The sequence below is a fragment of the Bacillus rossius genome, chromosome 17 (genome assembly GCF_032445375.1).
Source record: "Bacillus rossius redtenbacheri isolate Brsri chromosome 17, Brsri_v3, whole genome shotgun sequence".
NCBI classification, from domain to species: Eukaryota; Metazoa; Arthropoda; class Insecta; order Phasmatodea; family Bacillidae; genus Bacillus; species Bacillus rossius.
This window is the reverse complement of record NC_086344.1, coordinates 32,588,187-32,612,377: the sequence shown is the minus strand read 5'-3', so window position 1 is coordinate 32,612,377 and position 24,191 is coordinate 32,588,187. Positions and strand designations below refer to the sequence as shown.

Genomic DNA, 24,191 nt, shown 5'->3' with positions numbered 1-24,191 from the left:
TTCGGGTGAGATACGATGTTTTGGCAAAACAAAAAAAAAAACTTACTTCATCTGTTATAAAACGAGGGTAGAAAAAAAATTGTTTTTTTGGCTTGCTTAGCTCTGAGGTACATATTTTTTTTTTCTTTTTTTTTTATTACCATCAGAATTGCAATTTTGCGAGGATACTATGCACAAAATATTACCGATTGTTGGTATGTGTTAAATAAGAGAACTTCTCGCAGAACACTAAGGTAAAGAAATATATTTCATGAGAGTATGGCCTATTAACTGTCATTTAAAAGGACTGTCCTGCAAACGCAGAATGTCTGGTCACCGATTCTGCCAGAGATCCACTATAGGAAGGTTTTTTCAGTACAAAAGGGAATGAATCACTAGAACTTCTACAACACGCATTATTTCATAAATTTTTATTTTCAACATTTACCGTCATAATACTTTTAAGTTCCATAATAATTTATTATACAAAGCTAAAATGGAGGAACTTTGTGTTAAGATTTAATCCAAAGACTTTTAAATGTTAAAAATGGAAATAAAGCATAAGCATCAAGGTATGCAGATAACCACATATGTGAATGCTCCTATATTGCACTGCTCCTCATATTGCAGGAATATTTAGGAGGCAGAAATGTATTTGTCACCATATGTCCGAAAAAGCTTCCGATTTGTTTGATACAGCCATTGCGTGGAAAAGTGGACGAACTGGATCTGTTAGGTCAAATGTCATTTCGGCGATCGTGTGCCCGTAATACATCACACCACACGCGTGATTAGCTGTGTAAACATGGCGCTCCACACAGTAGCGGATCCAGAGGGGGGGCTAAGGGGCTCAAGCCCCCTCCAAAAGCATCTGGGTCCACTATTGTTTTAGTGTTTGCCTTGATAAAGACTAGCCTCAGCTGGGTCAAGCCCCTCTCAAACCAAAATCCTGGATCCGCCACTGGCTCCACACAACAGGGATCAGGTACATCTATATGCTCATAAAATGGCTCTAGAAGTAAACAGAAGACATATGTTATTTGACATTTATGTTTATACTCGCCCTGTACCTCTATCCACAGTTATGACATTAATTATAATACATATTATATATGCAAAAATAAGAAATCATCGATACAATTATGAGATTTAAAAATTGTGTCCATTAGATAAGAGGAATAAATTGTTTTCAAATGTATTGTGAGTAGTATAGGAATGTATGTCCGGAAACTGGGTCCGGGGCGTGGTGCCGGTGCCGGTGTCCGCCATCTCTGATTCTGACGTCACGGCGGCCATCTTGGATGGTTCTGACCTTGACCTTTGACCTTGACCTTGAATTTGACCCTCAAAATTTGCCAAAATTGAGCAAAATTTGCCCAAAATTCCTCAAAATTCGCCAAAATTTCCATTTCTGTGGAAAAAAAATCCGCCAAAAATTCTCAAAAAATTACACAATTGAAAAATTAGGATTTCGAAAAAAATTTGAGAATTTTGGCGGAACTTTTATACACAGAAATGGAAATTTTGGCGAATTTTGGGCAAATTTTGCCAAATTTTGGCAAATTTTGGCAAGTTTTGAGGGTCAAATTCAAGGTCAAGGTCAAAGGTCTAGGTCACAACCATCCAAGATGGCCGCCGTGATGTCAGAATCAGAGATGGCGGACACCGGCACCGGCACCACGCCCCGGACCCAGTTTTCGGACATACATTCCTATACTACTATTGTGGTTTCCCAAAGGATAAATTTCACTTTCACAATGCAGGTCCTATTGTTTTCTGGGAACAAGTTTCACATCGTAGCCATTGACCAAGTGAAGAGTCATTTTGAACTGCAGTTTCTCCATTTCTTCTCGGCGGGCACACGGAAGAACCCGGTAGCTACGGAGGACGGTGGAGAGGATCGTCTTCATCTGCATGTAGGCGTACTTCTTGCCGATGCACATACGACGACCGCCCAGGAAAGGCACGAAGCTGTACGGGTGTCGTCGGGCACTGTTCTCCGGACTGAAGCGGTCGGGATCAAACTTCTCGGGGTCAGGGAAAATTCCCGGGTCTCGATGCGTGAAGAGGATAGGAATGCCGACAATAGTGCCCACCGGCAGAGTGTACCCTGTGATGCGCACCTCCTCTTCGACCACTCTGCCGACGACGGGCAAGGGTGGGTACAGTCTCAAGGTCTCTTTGATCACTTGCTCGAGGTAGACCATGCGGGTGAGATCTTCGTACGTGACATCTCTTTCGGTGTCTCCTTCAAATATCTTTTCCAGCTCGTCCACGACCTTGGATTGCACGTCCTGATGCAAACCCATCAGCATCAGGGCGATCGACATTGCTATGCTTCCGGTGCCCATTCCGCCCACAATAACTGTCATGGTGTTATCTCTTAGTTCGACTTTCTTAAGCGAAATCTTCTCGGCCTTCATGCAGGAGATCACGTGTTCCAAGAATCCCGGACGTTTTTTTTCCTCATCAGCAGGTTCGACGACGTCTCCCCGAGATGGTTCAAACATAAGATGGTCGTTTGCATTATCACAGTTTTCTAGCTTGTGGGCAATGATCTGGTTAGTGTAATTCCAAAGGACTTTGACGCCATCTGCCATTGCTTTGTAAGATTTTGTCATTTTCATCAGGGCAGGTATCCAGCACCACGGTTGGATCGCTGCGTGGTAAATCACGTCTTCTGCGACCCTCAGGCCTTCCACCAGGTCGACTCTCTTGTCCTCCAGCACATTCATGTCCGTGCCCAGGCTTGTCTCCGTCACGATGTCGAGGGTGCACATCATCATGAACCCCATCATGTCGAATGGCTGACCGTCTCCGTGGGCCCGCAGCGCTTCCACCAGGACCTTGCTCTTCCTGCTGAAGGCCGGGATGAAGCTCTTCAAAGTCGGGAGTCCGAAAGCCGGGGTTATGATCCTGTGGTACCTCTTCCAGTCGCTCCTGTTGGCGGTTATCAGGCTGTAGCCGAGGAGCAGCTCCAAGCTCTTGTAGGGCCGAGGTTTGGAGAGGGTGGCGCTCTTGTTCAACACCACTTCGAGATCTCTGGGGTCGCACACGAACACGATGGGGCAAGGTCCGAGCCACATGACGAATGTGGGTCCGTGTGACTGCCGAATCTCCCTTCCGCGCTCCACCAAGCGGCGGCTGATCGTGAAAACCTCCGCGATGTTCCCCAAGACCGGCAGACCTCTGGGTCCGGGGATCTTCCTCAGGAGGCGGTAGCGTCGACTGCAGCGGAAACACACGATCGAGAACAGAAAAGACACTAGCAACCCCACGGCCACTACCTGAAGAAACATATCGTCGACTGCTTTTTTAGAAGGTTCGCGCGGGGGTTTTTGTAGGAACAGCATTCTATTTTCTTTTTTTCCTCTCTGTTGTGTAACGCTTGTTTGGAAATTTATTACACTTCTTTTTTTATGGTGTGATTAGACATGGTTCGACTTCAGAATAATTACACAACCTTTTTTCATGAAATTTCTGTTCCAGGACATGTTATTTCTTTCTATTCATCGTATGTCAGTGCGATTATTATGTCGATTAAATACTTGATAACTACCTGGCGAGACGCACATAATTTTTCCAATGTCACTTTGAAACCTATTACTGATACAGGGAGTTTGACATTGAAAACGTGAATTTTGAATAATATGTTCTTCCTCTTGTATCGAAGATTGTACTGCTAGCAAATATTACATTTTATAGATTCATATAAACTAATGATGTGCTAATTAAAAATGTAATGCCTCATGTAATGAAGTTTATTTAAATATAATTAAAAATATTAGTTAGGTAAAGGCATGCATATAGGTATATATAGGCAGGTATATATACTCACTCGATGTTCAAAAATGAGAACTATGACGGAAGTCTGAACTAAAATATCTTTCCGATTTACAATTTAGGTGTTTAGTGGTACGGACTACTACCTTATTATTTATGGTAGATTTTCAATAATATTTAAAGTTACTTAAGCATTTTTTCAGAACCGAGAACAAGCAGTTTTTAGATAAGTAACGTCTTAGCTCTCGCTATACGGCATTTGGTAGAAGTAATTTCTATAATGGAACGGAAGTTGCATGGAATTTAAATGTGTAACCACAGTGCTGTCATCTGTGGCGGATGGCGCGAACCAAAGTTCACAAATACAGAATCCTTTAAAACATTAACTGTTTAATGAATTATAACAATATTTGCAGCAGTATAATAAAATTACGTGTCGAAAATTAGGTTCAAAGCCAGTGTTTAGTATTTTTTTTTTTTTTAGCTTTCATCAGAGCCATTTAATTATATAGTCTAACCTTTCACTCTGCATATGGAATGATTCAATAGTCGACGTAGTCGCTCTAGCAGTGAATTCTGGCGGTGGGCGTGAAAACTACGTGTGTTTCTCGTATAGAAATGTATTTGAAAACTCCATTTTCGTGTACTTATAACGCTTGGCATTATAAAGAATTCTACGTTGGATTTCGTGTCCAATTTTCGTGTTGTAAGTGTATTTGCAACATGAGAGCTCAGGAATTAGATCGCTACCGAGTTTAAGGGAATTTTTTTTGTACAATATTTTCCATGCTAATACTTTAAGTAAAAATTAAATCGACACCTTACCGTCCCCTTTTTTCTCTATGTGCATAGCAAAACAATTTTTCGTAGTAATGAAATTTAACGCTAATTTCTTGCAGATGTTTTGGGTAAATTTTTGTTTAGCAATATTTAGTACATACATTATAGCGTCTTTATGACTCTTCCTAGCATATTATTGTTAATATACTAAACAAATTTATATCATATTAGTTTTTATTCAGCTAATTTTTTTAAATATTTAATTGTTAACCATTTAACTTTAACTTCAGAACAGACACCATTACAAAGATTTATACCTCTATGGTTTTTACCACGGAGAAATCAGTCTATATGTCCGGTGTCTGCTCTGAAGTTGAAATCACTCTTGTTAGCAATTGGTTGGAAAAACAAACTGCATAAACATAAAGGCAAATTCTAGGAGTATATTTAATAGTTTGAGAAATAATCCCTCGCTAGAAATAATCGTAAAAATTCCATCATGAAGAGAGCGTTGTTAAGAAGAGATTTTAAGAACACTTCAGCTAGGAATACGCAGAAACTTTTTTTGGTATCCAGATAGGAATAGCTGGTGAGAGTAGTTATTATTTTTATTTGTCTGCTTTTACTTGCTAACGTTTCATCTCCAAGTTCCTAAATTAAAAAAAAAAGAAGATAAACACAATCCTGCAAAAACCTATTCTTACACGTTTCCACTCATGGCTATGTTTTGTGTTCTTTACAATCCATAGTGTGGTTTTTGTTTATAAACGCATTTGTGAAAAAAAAAGGTTCAATCGCATTTAATATGTAAAATTTTATCTCGGAGCTGGCCAAGTTGACATGACCCTTAAATTATCGTATAACACACAAAATAATATTGTGATGTTTGTTTGGCATTTATCTACGGAAATCTTTGTGCATTGCGAACATTAAAACTAGACGCTTATGTAAAAAACTTCTGGCACAGCTAGAGATTAGAGAAAGTTACAGATGGAGCATAAACACAGTTTGTAGGTATCTCTGCTGAAGACAGGGGACGTAAGAGGGAAGCAGGTCGCCGCCATATTGTGACATGAAGTAAATCGCATTTTCTCATAAGTGATGTATGTATGGTGGTGGAAAAGTTCATGAATATTAAACAAATAAAGACTGTTGACTCGAGAAAAATGATTGCGTACAAGAGTATGCAGTAAACTACATTTCTATATACTATATAAACAAATGGCCGCCATCTTCTTACGTGAACAAACTGGCCACAGTGCTCAGAGCTTATGCTCCATCTGTAACTTTCTCTAATCTCTGGACGCAGCAAGACTTTTTTTTTCATATTTGAAAATTTATTACATTTAAAACTTTATTTAATTTACCACTGCTTACTCTTTATTACGAAGTCGCAAATAATTATGTTAGTAAACGCCTGTTATCAGAACTCACCGCAAAATATATAGGTAAAGTAGGAACATCCAATAAGCCTTATTTAATGTAAACATTTCTCGATTATGTTTATTTTAAAACAGTTTTAAAATAATAAATCATATTTTTTTTTGTTTATATACACCCTTATCCTTTAAATTTGTCCGTAACTTTTTCCTTATGTTTAATATTTTATCGAAATCTACAAATCAAATACTTTTTAAAAATATATATTACTGTTCTTAAACTAAATAGCGTAAAAAAATGTTTCAAGGAAATAAAATTTATTATTAATTTAATTTTTTAAGATGACCATTTATCGCTAAAGAAAACAAACAAAAATATATGTATTGCAGAAAAAAACTCTTTGTAAGTGTGTACTGTAATTTTTAGATGTATTAAAACATGGTAATAAGACTAATCTTATGTGTTCCTTATTATTTTTTTTTTCTTAGATCCATGGTTTAAAATAAAGATAAATGTTTGAGCACAAAAAATTTATTTCCTGTTCATGGAAATGAGATTGCATACTTTTTCCGCATGTTTTCTGAACGATTGTTCTCAAGGCCGTAGGTAATTGAATAAAATTTAAATTGTAAAACAGGCGTAGATTTTAAGTTTTTTCTATGCAATGGTTCATGGTTGTAATTTTGCATGGGGTCACACTTTTGTTATCAAGAATCAATAAATTAAGTCATAGTGTTTGTCTATGATTTTTAAATAATTGCGTTTTTTCCCCTGCTAGAATGTCAGATACCTAAACCAAGTTGAAGATTAATATTTTGGTCTGTACAAAATGATATATGTGAAACTTTTGATGATGTTGTCGTGACATTAAATCAAGTTTTAGATTGTAAACCCATGACAAATTACTTTTATTTTTATTTTTACAAAAAAGAAACTTTTTTCCCGTAAAACACTTTAACTCCTTTGGAGCAACAACAGTGGCATAGCTTCAAGCGTGTATGTGTTTTGCCTGTCCAACATGTGTTGAAAATCAATTTACTATCACTTATAATTGCTCATATATTTAGATTGTAAAGACATGCAATATAAGACTATTGTTTTTGTTAGTTTATAAGTACAATCCTTTGAAATAACTTGTGTCATTGTAGAATTTTTGAATATTGTTGATCTAATTAAATTTATTTCACTGTTTTCTACATAAAATCTGAAAAATCCGTGTGAATTATTTTCTCCGCCTGAATAAAATGAGCGACTTAGCAAGTTCAAAATAAGTAACCCATCATATATATATAAAATAGTTCCGTTTGTTTGATTGTAGTACAAAATGAAGAGTTTTACTCCAATATCGACGAAATATTGCACACTTACATTTCGAAACGAGGAAGGCCGACGTCGCAGTGAGGTTTCCAAAAAAAAAAAGGCCCCCGTTCCAAATTCCCGCACCCCCCCCCCCCCAAAAAAAAAAAAAAAAAAACATTATTTCGGTCCATCTTGATGATGAAATGTTTGCATTGCATTGTTTGATTCTTCGTTCGTCGCCACGGCAATGGTTGTTGCGTAATTTGCCCTTCGATTCCAAGCGAGTGCAGCTAGTTCCCCGCCCGAACTGCATTCGCCGCGAGCATCGGTCACACGGGAGCGATTACACTGAATGGCAGGCATTAACTTAAAAACTACATCCCCCCCCCACCCCCCTTTTCGCGTGGGACGATTATGCGTGGCTTGCTCAAGGGTCGGCATGCCTGATTATTTTTCTTTTCTTTGCACGCTATATGGTAGAACGGGGAGAGAGAGAGAGAGAGAGAGAGAGAGAGAGAGAGAGAGAGAGAGAGAAAAACCGCCATGTACACTGAATCTTTGCTATAGAAGTTTCCAATAAATATAAATAAATAATGTTTGTTTGATGTTGATTTTCCACCTAAATAAAATTTATTGTCTACACGAGATTCCCAACCCACTAAACGAACCCTTTTTTACGATGCATAGCTGGGTAGTATACTTCAGCAAGTGCGTGTGTAAATTATATATAGATATCGACAACTAATTTTAACTGAATTAATATGTTCAGGAAAGATCTGAGGCTTTCGCGGCCATTGTCTTAAGTAAGATTCCTTTTCAGGCGAGATTATTAACGGCAGAAGAACTTGTAATAAGGTAACTCCACCCTGATGATGGCGACTGCAATGTCGACCGTAACGTCGATGAGAGTATTTTCGCCTTGGACGCGGCTACAAGCCAGGAGCCAAGCTACCTAATATTGTTTCAGGTACGAAAATTTACTACCGTCTAGAACAATAATGTAGTTTCAAATTTCTTGCTGTGTAAGTTTTGAATGATTCTTCTGATGAACGTTAACAAATTAAAAGGAATTTTTTTTTCTAAAAATAAAATTGAGGTCATATTTAAATGAAATAAATTGACTAACTATAAGTTAAAAGCGATTAATTAAAATTAATTAAAGAGATTAATGAACAATTAATTAACTAAATATATTAATCATAATCAATTAACAATTAATTTATTATTGATTATAGAAACGATTGATTAATTAATTTAAAAATTCTTCCTGAGCTAATTTTCTAATTCTGATGTTCATAACAAAAACTTATATACATGTTTGCTATTTAACTTCTTCCAATCTGTGTTATTCTGTTAAGGATAGGACGATTATAGGAAAAGTAGGAAACGAATGGGAGTGTTTCAAGTTTAATGTGCCTCGAAAAAGTCAAATCGATGGTTGTTCCAATCGAGTGGAAGAGAGATAGATGCGGCGCAAGCGTACAATGAGCGTAACGAGACACAGCGTAACGGGATAATGTGCCTTACGGGACACTTTTTCCGTGCGTGCAGCCGGCGTTCATCGATTTATTAGACGTTGCCCCGTCAAAATAATTAACGACTAATTAAAAGTAAGGGAGGGAGGGAAGTACAAGTTATTTAACGTTGAAGATGTTATAAATATATACGATGGAGGGGGAAAGAGAAGGGGGATTATGGTGTACTCTGATGTTGCTATGCTGTTAATTTGCTTACCTCGAGTCTGGCTTAAGGCGCTGCTGCCTCACGCTTCATTGCCGTCTCTCGACCACTTCGCAGGACGTGAGCTGATTGAGGTCAGGGAACCATTCGTCGTTGAAGTGTTTCGGACAGTCGCTCGCCGTCATGCGCAGTTAGGCGACCCCCCCCCCCCTTCCTCCGCAAAAAACCCAAGCAGCGTGGAGAGAAAACAGGGTACTACACACTTGCCAGTCATCAGCTTCGACGAACTGAAACTCAAGCACTTGTAAGCATCGGGGGAGAAACGCTAAACACCGAGACTGAACCGTAGTATTTTTTTTTTTGATGTGACAACGTCTAATAAATCGATGAACGCCGGCTTCACGCACGAAAGAGTGTCCCGTTACGCACGTTGTCCCGTTGCACTGTGTCCCGTTACGCTCATTGTACGCTTGCGCCGCATCTATCTCTCTTCCACTCGATTGGAACAACCGTCGATTCGACTTTTTCGAGGCACATTAAACTTGAAACACTCCCATTCGTTTCCTACTTTTCCCATCATCGTCCTATCCTTAACAGAATAACACATAGGGGAAAGGCACCTAAGAGTGCGCACCTAACAAACAATAGTCATATGTGACTACATTTTAAATTAACAATAAATTTTTGAGTCAAATTCGGTTTTATTAATCTATTATGCATTCATCTACATATGTTCAATTATGTGAAAACTGTTCATATTGTTATAAAACACACAAAAACAAATACATGCAAATGCGCACTCTTAGGTGAGCTAGCCCCTAAGAGTGCACATTGTTTACCCTAAGAGTGCGCACTTAACACAGATCACAAGTAAATGTTACAGATCCTTCAAATGACGAACACTGCTCATGCCACCACTGTTGGCATTTAATACACTGTATCCAGTCTTCTGAGATTGGTTCAGTATATCTCTCATCACATCCTGGACAGAGTACATCACTTTCCACTGTCTTTGAAGTTTTACGCTTTTTCAATGGACCTGATGATTTTCCTTTCTTATTTGACTTCTGTGAATCTTGTGAACGTTTCTTTTCACTCTCCAGCAAAAGAGCATTTTTAAACGGCGAGCTTGTCATTACTTCCGATCGCCTGGCTTTCCTTTGTCTCTTGACTGTTGTGTCTGCTTTGGGAACAGGTACGATGCTGGCTGGAGAGATTCCCTTTCCCTCACTCTGATCTACCTTCATAGGACTATTATTTACAATGCAGGTGGAAGAGTTAATTTTCTTAACATTTTTCTCACTTGATACACCAGCTAGCATTTGGCAACCCAGATTAATTTCACTAGTCGACAACTCGACACCACTATCGATCGGCATATCATTCTCATCAGCGTTAGAAAACTCCAATCCAGCTACATGGACAATATAACTGGTCGACGGTATTTGGTCCAGCATTGTTTCATTATTCTCACTAGACACCAAACATTCCATATCAACTTGAAGATTTTCAATAGTTTATGGGGATGTGTCAAAGCTAGAAGGCATGATGGGGTTTTTCACAGTTTGTACAGAAGTATCTGGAGCAACAGGAACCACCTCGTTGCCACTGTCCATTGGCTCCTCTAGATTTGGCCTGTCAGTCACATGAGATGGGATGAAATCCTCGTCGCTGAACACATCAGGGTTATAAGGATAAATTCCTGTTGCACGAAATGAATTCTTTGCTTTCTCCATGGTGGCAACCTTCTCATATGAATTGCGGAACAAAAAACAAATGTCAGAATTGGAAATTGCACGGCCGGGGTGGTTGTGCATCCATTTCTCCGCTTCAATAGCAAACATTGATTTCAGAGGGCCGAAGAATCCTCGATCGAGAGGTTGCAGTTTGTGTGTAGCATGGGGAGGGAGTGAAAGAAGTGTGATATTGTGCTCTCGGCAAAAAAGAACAGCCTCAAGAGAATAGTGGGATGAGTGATTATCTAGAATTAGGAGTACTGGGTCATCCTCAGATGGTTTGACATAGGTCTTGAAATGTTTAAGCCAGACCAAAAACAGATCGGAATTAATGAAGCCACTATCAGATATCATGTGCAAAGAACCTTCAGGAGCATCTTTAAATAACTCTTGTTTCATTCTTGCAGAAATCTTGCACCCAGTGTCGCCCTGCTGCCTTTGTCACATTGTTGAACCTGTGTGGAATATTGTTTAGAGTCGCATACTCAAAAGCCAAACTCATCAGTTGCTTTCTCCCTATGCCATAGAATCGGCTGTCCAAATCCCTTATGTGGTCTGCTAGTTATTGCTCTTGAGCCGGTGTAAAAACTCGTTTCAATCTTCCTTGTGACACTGGTATGGATCCCTGAAACAATCATCGAACTCAACTCAGGATAAGATATCAGGAATCTACTTACTAATGAAAATAAATGACAGCTAGGAAAGGCAAGGAAGGAAATATTAGTGGGTCAATCTACCCTAACAGCGCTTCAAAGAATGGAATGTTATGTAGATGAAACAGCAATGAAATGAGTAAGGAGACACACAAACAAGAACACAAAAATATCCATTAAACTGACACAGTACATTATTTTTCTTTACGACGAAATCGACTGAATTTAGCCTAAATCATTAATTCTGAGCTAGCGATGGCCAGTTTTCGAATAGTAATCGCTAAATAATAACTAAATATACAAACGACTGCTTTAATTATGCAGGCTTAACAAACCTTATTTTTGTATAATGGGAAATGAATTAACATTTTGTTAAGTAAGCCTAGATAACTGACAAGGAATTAAATTAATGCAAGTTTATTATATTTATAAAAATTCTAAAGCAGGTAATAATAAATTATCTCAAATTTTCTTTATTGTAACTTAGCAATTTTATGAAATATATATAAATTTTGTGTATTTTTTACAAAAAATGTAATTAATAATTTTGTTTTGGAACATTATGTATGGGAAGTCAAGTAATTGCTATTGATTGGCCTATACTAGGTTGGTCTCAATTTGGCCGATTTCAACTCACTACTAATTCTAATGAAGACTCGGACTAAGAAACATGAATAAGTTCATGCATTTAAGTTACATTTATCAAAATAATAAATACAATTATTGCTAATTAAATAGTACTTACTGCTTTTAGGCGTTTCCTTAGCGTAGATTCCTTTGTGCCCAGATCCTTTGCAACTTTTCGTTGACTTTCCCCATTTAGTATTCTGTTTCTTGCTTCATTTAAGTTTTCTTCTGAAAATATTAACTTTCTTTCCGATTTTCTCTTATAAGAAGATGACATTCTGAAACAAATATAGGCCTATTTGATTAAAATTGTTCATTTTTGCATTAATATAAACTTGTCCCAAAGAGTACGCAAGGTGCTCCAAAGAGTGCGCGCGCACTCTTGTGGACAAACTTTGTGCGCACTCTTAGGGAATGAACACGAAGTATCTAAAAGAGTCGACAGATAGCAGCACATACCGTAAAAGCTAATATGGCTTTATCGACACGAATGCTGAAAACCAAAGCTGCTACGTAATATAAAGATAATGAACGCATCTCTGTTTACCTACTTGCTATAGCTTAAGTTACCCGATAAAAATATTACATGAAAACAACAACAAATGAACTCTCACCTTTCAAATCTACAAATAATCTTGTGCAGCTGCAAGTTTCACGCCACTCGTTTGTCACACAGTAACGAACAATCTGAGGCTATACACTTTTTTTTCAATGTTGCCAACTGTAAGAAAATAGCAATGCGTACTCTTAGGGGATGCGCACTCTTAGGTGCCTTTCCCCTATTGGAAGAAGTTAAATAGCAAACTTGTATAAAAGTTATAGTTTAAATAATCCCTTCGTTAAAGTAATAAACATATTTGAATTAATGAGTGCAAATAAAAATAAAATTATCAATTAAATTGTAGATTTCATTTCACTCCTTCTTTGTATCCATACAAAATAGTGATAATTCAATAAAAATGATTCAATTTTATTCATAAAAGTAAGCAATCATTTCATCAATGTTATGTTATGACGTTGTCACTTTAAACTATCGTCCGTAAACCGACTTTACAGACTACCAATTTTTTTTGTAAGTAGTCCTGGGCCCTACCGCTGGATAGCAGCTTTCATAATGCATTACTAACATGGCTATACAGATTGCGAGAAGTTAGCGCGTTAAGATGTTATCAGGCAAAGTAACCAATGAAACTCAATTCACTTTATTTTAGTAGCCACATATTCTGTGGTGTGGCATACCAAAGATTTTGAATCTCGTACCTATTTCTATAGAGCAGATCTTTTAGGTATACTTCGAAGAAAAATTATATATTATAGTCTTTACCGTGGTGCGACTTCCGGAAAAGGTTATGCACATTTTTTTTTTTCGTGGTCCATAGATCACAAAACCATCGTCAAATCAAAAGTTTATATATATACATATATACTAGATAATGCCCGGCATGCGTTGCAATGCCTCAATCAATTTTTTTTTTTGTAATTTTTTAAACGTATAGTAAGCATCTCTCTTTATCTCTCTTATTCTCTATCTCTCTATGTATATCTCTATAACTCTCTCTATCTTTCTATTTATATCTCTATCTCTCTATATATCTTTCTAGCGGACCCGACAGACATTGTCCTTCCCAAATGTACTTTTTGTGAGATATGGATATGGCGGTAAGTATTTCTACGCTGGACATTTTGTATCTTCTCATTATACATACCCCTCCTCTTGGGCACGCCACTGCCGTTACCAAAAACCTTTCCCATGGTTACGCAGAAGGCAACAACAATGCAAAAGCCCGTTGCCATGGAGGCTAATTATCAACAATGCTTAGTTTTTTTGCTTTTAAAGCGTGTATTTTTAGTTTTTCTTAACTCAGAATCGAGATAAAATATCCAATTGTGAATCTAAACCATCCTCGAATCCCCGTGAACTCACACACATATTTCATCAAAATCGCGTACAAACAGACAGACAGAAAAAGTACTGTTTTATTATAGTAAGATAGATAGATTATTCTTACATGTTCGCATCCATGCAGTATATGAAAAATCAGCATGCATAGCCCCACACCTATAACTATACGTATCTGCTGCCCACGACTTTTTCCGCATGGAATTTTGTATTATCTTGCACCATTTAGAAATTTAAACATTATAACATAACAGTTGATACAGTTGTAGTAGTTTTCTTATGTTCACAAATGATAATTTTTCTCACCTCTATTTCAGTCTTTGCAATAAAAATATGTTACTACCTAAATTTTGAGTAAATATGTTTCTACTTTCAAATGTAATGACGGGAAGACACTTCATAAAATGTCTTTGTAAACCACATTTACTGTTTTTTCCGTCTCGAGCTAGAATGTAAAGATTGTCTACATTACTGACCCGCGAGCAAACTACATACATTTCAGAGAGAGAGAGAGTGAGAGAAAGACAGCTATTGAATGTCTATCTAACTAATTTTTTATGAGAGCATATTTTCATTAAATAAATCATTAAATCATTCAACGATAAAAGCTGTTTATTTAATTAAGCGGACGGGTTCGCCCCAAGGAGAAAATTGACGCGGCGAGACCTCGTGGACATAGAGAAATGACACACACTCACTATTTGTGTGGCTATGAAACATGATTTTTTTCTGCAATTTAAATTGTAATATACAAAAAGGGTATTGAAAATTGAAACAAATATGGCGATACTATAAACTGTCAGGATCTTTATTTTTTTCTTACTCTCTACTTAGTTCCTTACAATAGCAAAACTTAATGGCTTCTAATAATGCGTTCCAATTTTTGCTTTTAAAGCGTGTTTTTTTAGTTTTTATTAACTCATAATCGAGATAAAATATCCAATTGTGAATCTAAACCATCCTCACTATTTGTGTGGCTATGAAACATGATTTTTTTTCTGCAATTTAAATTGTAATATACAAAAAGGGTATTTAAAATTGAAACAAATATGGCGACGCTATAAACTGTCAGGATCTTTATTTTTTTCTTACTCTCTACTTAGTTCCTTACAATAGCAAAACTTAATGGCTTCTAATAATGCGTTGCAATTTTTGCTTTTAAAGCGTGTTTTTTTTAGTTTTTCTTAACTCAGAATCGAGATAAAATATCCAATTGTGAATCTAAACCATCCTCGAATCCCCGTGAACTCACACACAAAATTTCATCAAAATCGGTCCAGCCGTCTAGGAGGAGTTCAGTGACATACACACGCACACAAGAAATATATATATATAAAGATATATAAAAACATTTTTAGGAATACGTTAAATACTGTAATTATTTACAAATCACTTCCAAACTGAAACATAAAATATAATCATGGAAACTTTAAGTCCAGTTCGTTAATGGTCAATATCCGACCAAAGGGGTATACATGGGGAATGTTTTGTGTAAAACAGAAAAATCGCTATGACTATCATAAGATGATGAATATCACATCCGTTTGAAGGTACTATAACTCGTAAGGGTAATACCGAAAACTTTCGTCTCAATACATTTTTGATACGATCAACCATAAATTTAAAGGGTGGAACTAAAAAAGGTTGGAGGACAAAAATATATCTCATAACTCCCTTAGCAGACGCACTTTCAAATTATTTGTAAATGGTATAATTTTTATCTAAAACATTTGTCAAAAACATATTTTGACGAAAGAACCATTGCAGAAAAGCTATTAAAAATACCGGACTTAGAATTTAAAATTTTTTGTAGTTTTGTTCTATAGACATAAAAAGCTTAGCAATGGCGTATGTCAAAAGCTTACATAAAGTCATGCACTCCCATTGCACAAATGTTTCAAAGATAATATCTTTTTCGCTGGTCTCTATGTTCATGTGACATAAAGCCACGCATTTTTTTTAAAGGTAGATTTAAAAGAAATACTACTTATTATTGCCACGTTCTTATTTCTGTACCTTAAAACAAAACCAGCATAAGTTACGACTGGGTAATTTTACGTAAAAGCAGAAAACAGCTATTTCAGTCTAAATGTGTTTTCTATCAACCTCTTATGCGAGTGCCCAGCAAGAAGGAACTCGTTTTTATATTCTTCCAAATTTGGTGAGAGGAGGGGGATTTTTCCAACAGACACAGTTAACATTGTAACTGTACTTATTTTGCACTGGCCATATAAAGCTGTGATTAGTGATTAAAAAAATTTTTTGAGTGAGATACGATGTTTTGACACAATGGAAAAATAACTTCCGAGACATCATCTGTAAAAAACAAAAATAAATCTTAGGCTTTTTTGCTCTAGGTACTTTTTTTTTACCTTCAGAAATGCAATATTGCGAGGATACTACGCACAAAAAATTACCGAATGTTGATTTGCGTAAAAAAAAAAAGAGCACTTTTAGCAAAACACTTAGCTAAAGAAATAAATACTATGAGAGTATGGCCTTTAAAACTTTCAATTAAAAGGACTGCCCTGCGAAAAGCAGGACATATGGTCACCCGCTCTACTGTACGGAGGTTTTTCAATTCAAAACGAAATTAACGACTAGAGTTTCTACTAAACACATTATTTCATACATTTTACTTATAACATTTTCCATCATCATGCTTTTAGGTTCAAAAATAATTTATTATATAAAGTGAAATTGAAAGATGAAATTTGTATTGAGTTTTAATATAAATGACTTTTAAATGTTACATAATAAATAAAGCATAAACATTACGGTATGTATATAGCAACATATGGCAATGTTCCAAAAAATTCAAGTCATAACCATGGGTACAAATGCACGAATACCGAGGAGGCAGAAATGTTTGTTACCATATGTACAAAAAAATGTTCCGATCTTTGATACTACAATCATTGCGTGGAAAACTAGACGAAGTGGATCTGTTAGGTCAAATGTCATTTCGGCGACCGTGTGCCCGTAATACATCACACCACACGCGTGATTAGTTGTGTAAACATTGCGATCCACACAACAGAGATCCGGTACATCTACATGCTCATAAAATGGTTCTAGGAGTAAAAAGAACACATATGTTAATTGAAATTTATGTTTATACTCACCCTGTACCTCTATCCACAGTTATGATATTAATTTGATACATATTATATAGGGCCTATGTAAAATTCTGAAATCATTGATACAATTATGAGATTTAAAAATTGTGTCCATTTGATAAGAGGATAAAATTGTTTTCAAGTGTATTGTAGTTACCCAAAGGATAAATTTCACTTTCACAATGCAGGTCCTATCGTTTTCTAGAAATAAGTTTCACATCGTAGCCATTGACCAGGTTAAGAGTCATTTTGAACTGCAGTTTCTCCATTTCTTCTCGGCGGGCACACGGAAGAACCCGGTAGCTACGGAGGACGGTGGAGAGGATCGTCTTCATCTGCATGTAGGCGTACTTCTTGCCGATGCACATACGACGACCGCCCAGGAAAGGCACGAAGCTGTACGGGTGTCGTCGGGCACTGTTCTCCGGACTGAAGCGGTCGGGATCAAACTTCTCGGGGTCAGGGAAAATTCCCGGGTCTCGATGCGTGAAGAAAATCGGAATGCCGACCATAGTGCCCACCGGCAGAGTGTACCCTGTGATTCGCACCTCCTCTTCGACCACTCTGCCGACGACGGGCAAAGGTGGGTACAGCCTCAAGGTCTCTTTGATCACTTGCTCGAGGTAGACCATGCGGTTGAGATCTTCGTACGTGACCTCTCTTTCGGTATCTTCTTCGAATATCGTTTCCAGCTCGTCCACGACCTTGGATTGCACGTCCTGATGCAAACCCATCAGCATCAGGGCGATCGACATTGCTATGCTTCCGGTGCCCATTCCACCCACAATGACCGTCATGGTGTTATCTCTTAGCTCGATTTTCTTGAGCGAAATCTTCTCGGCCTTCATGCAGGAGATCACGTGTTCCAAGAATCCCGGACGTTTCTTTTCTTCATCAGCGGGTTCGACGAAGTCTCCCCGAGATTGTTCAAACATTCGACGGTCGTTCGCATCCTCGAAGTGTTCCAACTTTTGGGCGATGATCTCGTTCGTGTAATCCCAAAGGACTTTGACGCCATCTGCCATTGCTTTGTAAGATTTTGTCATTTTCATCAGGGCAGGTATCCAGCACCACGGTTGGATCGCTGCGTGGTAGATCACGTCTTCTGCGACCCTCAGGCCTTCCACCAGGTCGACTCTCTTGTCCTCCAGCACATTCATGTCCGTTCCCAGGCTGGTCTCTGTCACGATGTCGAGAGTGCACATCATCATAAAGCCCAGCATGTCGAATGACTGACCGTCTCCGTGGGCCCGCAGAGCTTCCACCAGGATCTTGCTCTTCCTGCTGAAGGCCGGGATGAAGCTATTCAAAGTCGGGAGTCCAAAAGCTGGGGTTATGATCCTGTGGTACCTCTTCCAGTCGCTCCTGTTGGCAGTTATCAGGCTGTAGCCGAGGAGCAGCTCCAAGCTCTTGTAGGGCCGAGGTTTTGAGAGGGTGGCGCTCTTGTTCAGCACCACTTCGAGATCTCTGGGGTCGCACACGAACACGATGGGGCAAGGTCCGAGCCACATGATGAATGTGGGTCCGTGTGCCTGCCGAATCTCCTTGCCACGTTCCAGCAAGCGGCGGCTGACCGTGAAAACCTCCGCGATGTTCCCCAAGACCGGCAGACCTCTGGGTCCGGGGATCTTCCTCAGGAGGCGATAGCGTTTACTGCAGCGGAAACACATGACCGAGAACAGAATAGACACTAGCAAGCCTGCGGCCACGAACTGAAAAGACATATCGCCAACTGCTCTTTTACAAACGTCGCGCTGTGGTTTTTGTAAGAACAGCATCCTTTCTTCTTTTTTCTCCCGGTCGTGTTACGCTTGCTTGGAAAAGTATTACATTGCTCCTTTTTTCGGTGTCATTAGACACGGTTCGAATCCGAAATAATTGCACAACTCATTTTCATGAAATTGCTGTTCCCAGGACATGTTTTTTTTTCAAGTTCTCGTTTGTAAGTGAGATTATTATGTCGATGACATATGTGATTGCTACCTGGCGAGACGCACATAATGTTCTGAATGTCACTTTGGAACCTATTACTGGTACAAGAGTTTGACTTTGAAATCGCGACTTTGAAGAACATGTTGATCTTATTGTAACGAATTATTGTTCTGGTATCAAATATTACATCCTAATTAAGCATTGTAATCAAAATTATTTAAATATAATTTAAAAAAATTAGTTAGGTAAAGGCATGCATACAGATGTATAGTCCGGTATATATACTCCCTCGATGTTCAAAAATGTTAAATTTAATCGAAATCTGAACTGAAATATCTTTCCGATAGAAATGTTTGAGTGCTAAGTTGTACGGGCTTACTACTTTTATATTCGTGGTAAATTTTCAATAATTTTTAAAGTTATGTAGCATATTTTTTTAGAACAGAGAACAAGCGATTCACTTTACATAATATATATTTTTGGAATAACGTCTTGTTAATACATGTTTTTATACTTTCAAGGCTGATATTGCTGTAACACCACTTTGATATCTTAAAAGTTCCACAATTAAAGTTTTTCGATAATTAACATCGTAGCTCTCGCTATACGGCATTTGGTAGGAGTAATTTCTAGAATGGAACGGAAGTCGCATGGAACAATTCTTGGCGCGATCACCCGTGGTTTCGACATCCGCCACGAGAATTCGCTGCCGGAGCAGCATTCGTTCGATTTTCAGATCGAAATTTCAAACTACATAATGAAACGGCTCCAACCAAAGTAAAACAGACTTGGAAAAATACAAAAACCTGAGTTTGGACCTGATTTTCAACACGGGATTTTATTAAAATGTTGCCCATCTTGTTTAAAATTCATTGAACAGTTACTACTACTATATAGTTACACATTTCCATTCCATTGCCGAAATCACTCCTACCAGATGTCGTATACAGAGAGCTAAGATGTTCACATAAAAAATTAATCAATCTTCTCCATTGCGAGATTATTTCAGAGAAATCAATCCTACAATGGTATATTCCCATTTGACCAAGTTTCTTGTGAAATGTCCTGCCTTTGTGTCAACGTTTTATTGGAGAAAGTTCCCGAAAATTTTTCAAAGGTACTAACTGACCCGTGATTTCGAAGAGATCCCGTTTTGTAACTGCGTAGCCGACAAGGAGCGAAAGGAGATCATAGTTCAGCACAGCCAACTGCACAACAACTCTCGTGACTGTTCGGATGAACCCACTCGAAAGCGCGGCCATTGTTGTCCAATCAGGTCGCAGGGCTTCGCATTGTGAACCACGTACGTTTTAATCCTGGTTGCGTTAAACTATCCCCCGTCGGTTTAAAAGCGCATTAGTTTATCCTCCGTCGGTTTAAAAGCGCATTAGTTAACAGGCTTCGCCCAACTCTGCTTCACTCCCACACTATCGCTAGTGTGTACCTCGAGGCCATACGTTGCGCATGGATTTCCCTCGGCAAAGAGGACTTATTGTTGTTATGGTTTTCATTTTCCCTTTTTTTTGATTGAAAACTTCTTTAGCCGCGTTGAGCGATTTTTGGTAGGGGAAAAATTTATGGGTTCGCGCCACCGACATGCTAGTGACGTGTTGCGCCAGACTGGCGAATCGCAGCGGCCTGCGTACATGTATACGCATATATACACTAATGCATTGTATATAAATCGCATCACCGACATGCTGTAGTAGCGGTAAGTGAAGTTTATTTGACCACGTGAATACATGACCTAGGTCTGACATCACTGGTAAGTCATAGCTAGGTAATGAATTTTTACGTAATTTTTACATACCACTGACATCTGTTGTGACTAATAAATTATGTTAGGATAAATTTATATCATGCTGATATCGTACTGATATAATACCAAAATCAATTTCTTACGTACATATTGCTTAGAAATGATGTCATATTACACATTTAAAAACAAAGTTTTAAGTTTTCACTTCTGTTGACAGTCCCCATGACTGGCTATTTTTTTTTTTCCACGCATCAGTCACACAAGCACACTTACACTTTAACTTTCACAAAATTAAGCTTCTGTGTGAGTGCTACAAGTCATATTATGCTGCATTCAATATTTTAATTTGATTAGGAGAAAAAAAATGAAAAAATTAAATGCAAAAAAATCTTTATGCGTGCTAAATGATGCATTTTTTAAAGCACCAAATAAATAACCAAACAAGATAACGTATTACTAGGGGCAATATTATATTGTGAATTGCAATAAAGACGAAATAACAACAAAAAGCATGCCAATACACTATAAAGCACCGAAATGCAACAAAAAAAGATGAAAAAAATCAACCTATTTAATCAAAACTCAACTCATTAAATAAACGTAATCTTTTAATACATCAAATGCTACGTATGTAAATTATTTAGCATTTCATTTGAATCAAATGTAAGTACTAACTAGATATGGAAAAAAAATTTATTTTTCATATTGGAACTGTTACTAGAAACTATTTTTTTTTTACAATTGGTACTGTTTTCAAACTCACATGTACTTGCATTGTTTCCAGTAGTTTGGCATGCTTATTACGAATCATTATATTGTAAAAATGCATGTCAAAATGACACTGTTTTTGTAAATTAAGTTTCATTGAGCAAATAAATGTTGTATTTGTTGAAAATGGTGCTAACACTATGAACAGAGTTCATAAAAAGTGAAAAACAATAACACAGAAACATCCTGTTTGAAAAAAAAAAAATAAAGACCATAAAATCTTGTCTCTACGTAATACACAACATTTAAAATTAGGTTAAATATAAATTTACACGTACAAAAGCTACCAAAAAAAAAAACAGAGAAAGGCGAAGTTTAAGTGTGTTTCGTATTAATAGTAATTGAATCATCGATCTCTTTAATACTAGTTACATGATCCGCAGATGTTTGGAATGTTTTTTTGGCCTCTTTATGCCCGGTGGGCCAGCTACGCCCATTCGTTTCCTTCTTTTCCTATCATCGTCCTACCTTAACAGAATAACACAGATTGGAAGAAGTTAAATAGCAAACATGTATAAAAGTTATAGTTAAAATAATCTCTTCGTTAAAGTAATAAACATATTTGAATTAATGAGTGCAAATAAAAGTAAATTTATCAATTAAATTGTAGATTTCATTTCACTCCTTCTTTGCATCCATACAAAATAGTGATAAATCAATAAAATTGATTCAATTTTATTCATAAAAGAATGCAATCATTTCATCAATGTTTTGTTATGGCGTTGTCACGTTAAACTATCGTCCGTAAACCGACTTTACAGACAACCAATTTTTTTTTTCAGAAACAATGGCAAAGCGAAATGGATTTGAATTCGGGCTCTCTGGGGTGTGAGATTAGGGTGTTAATCACTGCGCCATCCTCGTTCCATGATCATAAGCAGTAGTAAATAACAGTCCGTCCTGCGGCTGGCTCATGGTTGTGGTGCTGTTGTGCCGGGCGCCATATTGGATTGTGACGTCACGGCATCCATCTTGATGTCAAAGATGCCACATAATTCCTCAAATATTACTTTTAAAAAAATCCTCAAAATTACATAAAAATTTTCCCTATTTCAAGGGGAAAATTCCCGTTTGAAGAGAATTTTTTTTTTTTTTTTTCAGTTTTAATTCCACAGTAATTTCGATGGTTTGAAAAGTCCCCAAAAGGACTTAAACGCTTCATTTACCAGCCTCCAGTAAGCGTCCGGAGAGGACACATTTGAACTTCATCTTGATCCCAGCCGTAATTTTGTAATCCACCTACTGAATTCTGCCATTTTATTTTTTTTTTTACAAATTTCTGCCATTTTTTTTTTTTTTTTTTTTAGATCTTTTCGTCATCTTGAATCATGATGTTAGGACCGCCATTCTTGGAATCGTGTGCCCCACTCACGAACGATGTACTTTTTTATTACGGTGACACGGGGACCTTGAACCGAACACCATCTTGGATTACACAATATTTTATTCCGCCATTTTGTTTTGTAGAAATTGTCGCCATCTTGGATTCCGCCATTTGGAGTTATGACGCCACGTCCGGATGCAGCACGTAAAAAAATTTTTTTTTTTGTTTGTCTCGGTCTGACGTCTCTTTGACGACGTCATTAATCATACACCTTAGGTAATTTAATTTCAAGATAAAATGGAAATGCGACATGGATTGGTACCTGTGCTTTCTGGAGGGCGAGTCCAGTGCTCCACCTTCGCTCCATTATTATAACCCGTACATTGAAATTAATCACAATAAAGTCCCACACGTCTCAAATACATTTATTTTATTTATTTATTTATTCAGTTTTTGATCTGTAGATCCCATATGGAGGTAGTCAATTAATAAAAATATATACATATATACAAATATACTGTACAACCACAAAAACTAAATATTACAGAGTAATTTTACATTTCAATAGTAAGAAAGAGAGAGAGAAAAAATCATGGGTACCGTACATAAGAAATGGTATAAACTCAAGTCTAAGGCTCAGAGCGAAGAGTTAGTTTACAAAACTCAATATTTTTCTCATCGTTTTGTTTTGGATTTAAATAAGATTTAACAGAGTTTAGTTTTCTTATATGTTATCTGTTATCTGTTTTAGAAACGTTCCTTGAATAGTCCTTGCAATTGAGAAGCTTTATTTAATACAATTCCATGGAAGTGCGCATCTGATTGGTTACCTCAAGAGTAGACAGCAAATATGAAAACTTAAAACAAGCAGAGAACAAGCTAAAATAAGCTGAATGTCTATTTTTTAAGTGCTTTGACAATACAGAGAGTTCCGTGGAAGAAGTTCGGTCAGAAAAATACTGCAGCACAGAGGAAAACTGAAAACAAATGAGACAGCTGTGACAAGGAAAAACAAATACAGGCAAACCATAGCTTCGGTCAACCCAGCGACAAACAAACTGACCCAACGATGAAAATTTACCAATTTTCTGTACAACACAAACGAACACAATCAACTTCCTACGATCGAACATGAAAAAAGAAACCATGATACGAAAACTACCCAAGTTATCACAGTGGTATCTGTTTTCGAAAACCATTTAAGATTACGCTGTGGGCAGAGCAGTTCTGTTTCAGTGTTTAGTTTTCAAACTGTATTTTTAAAACAGTGAAAGTAGCTAAATCTTGTGTTTATCATAATAAGTTCTAGGCATGAGACACATAGTTAGGATTCATGAAGGGACTCGAGGGACTTGAGATACAAATTTATCTTCATTATTCCTCAATATAATGTTACGGCCACCGCTAAAATTTCAAAGTTATCCTATGCACGACGAGAAGATGGCGCGCCAGTTCAGAGCCTTGCGCTTAGA

The 24,191-nt window shown here is 37.4% G+C and overlaps 3 protein-coding genes across 3 annotated transcripts in view; all 3 read right to left on the bottom strand.

Moving 5' to 3' along the window:
* The window catches only part of LOC134540837 (allatostatins), a 510,609-nt gene that overhangs the window by 370,132 nt on the left and 116,286 nt on the right, over window positions 1-24,191 (bottom strand). The gene's annotated exons all lie outside the window — the stretch shown is intronic.
* Window positions 1,746-3,278, bottom strand: LOC134540913 (cytochrome P450 4C1-like). The gene has a single exon (XM_063383986.1). It carries the CDS (start codon window positions 3,276-3,278, stop codon window positions 1,746-1,748), a length of 1,533 nt encoding a protein of 510 aa, XP_063240056.1.
* LOC134540753 (cytochrome P450 4C1-like) lies at window positions 16,916-19,063 on the bottom strand. The gene has a single exon (XM_063383651.1). The coding sequence runs from the start codon at window positions 18,712-18,714 to the stop codon at window positions 17,128-17,130; it is 1,587 nt and encodes a 528-aa protein (XP_063239721.1). The 5' UTR covers window positions 18,715-19,063; the 3' UTR covers window positions 16,916-17,127.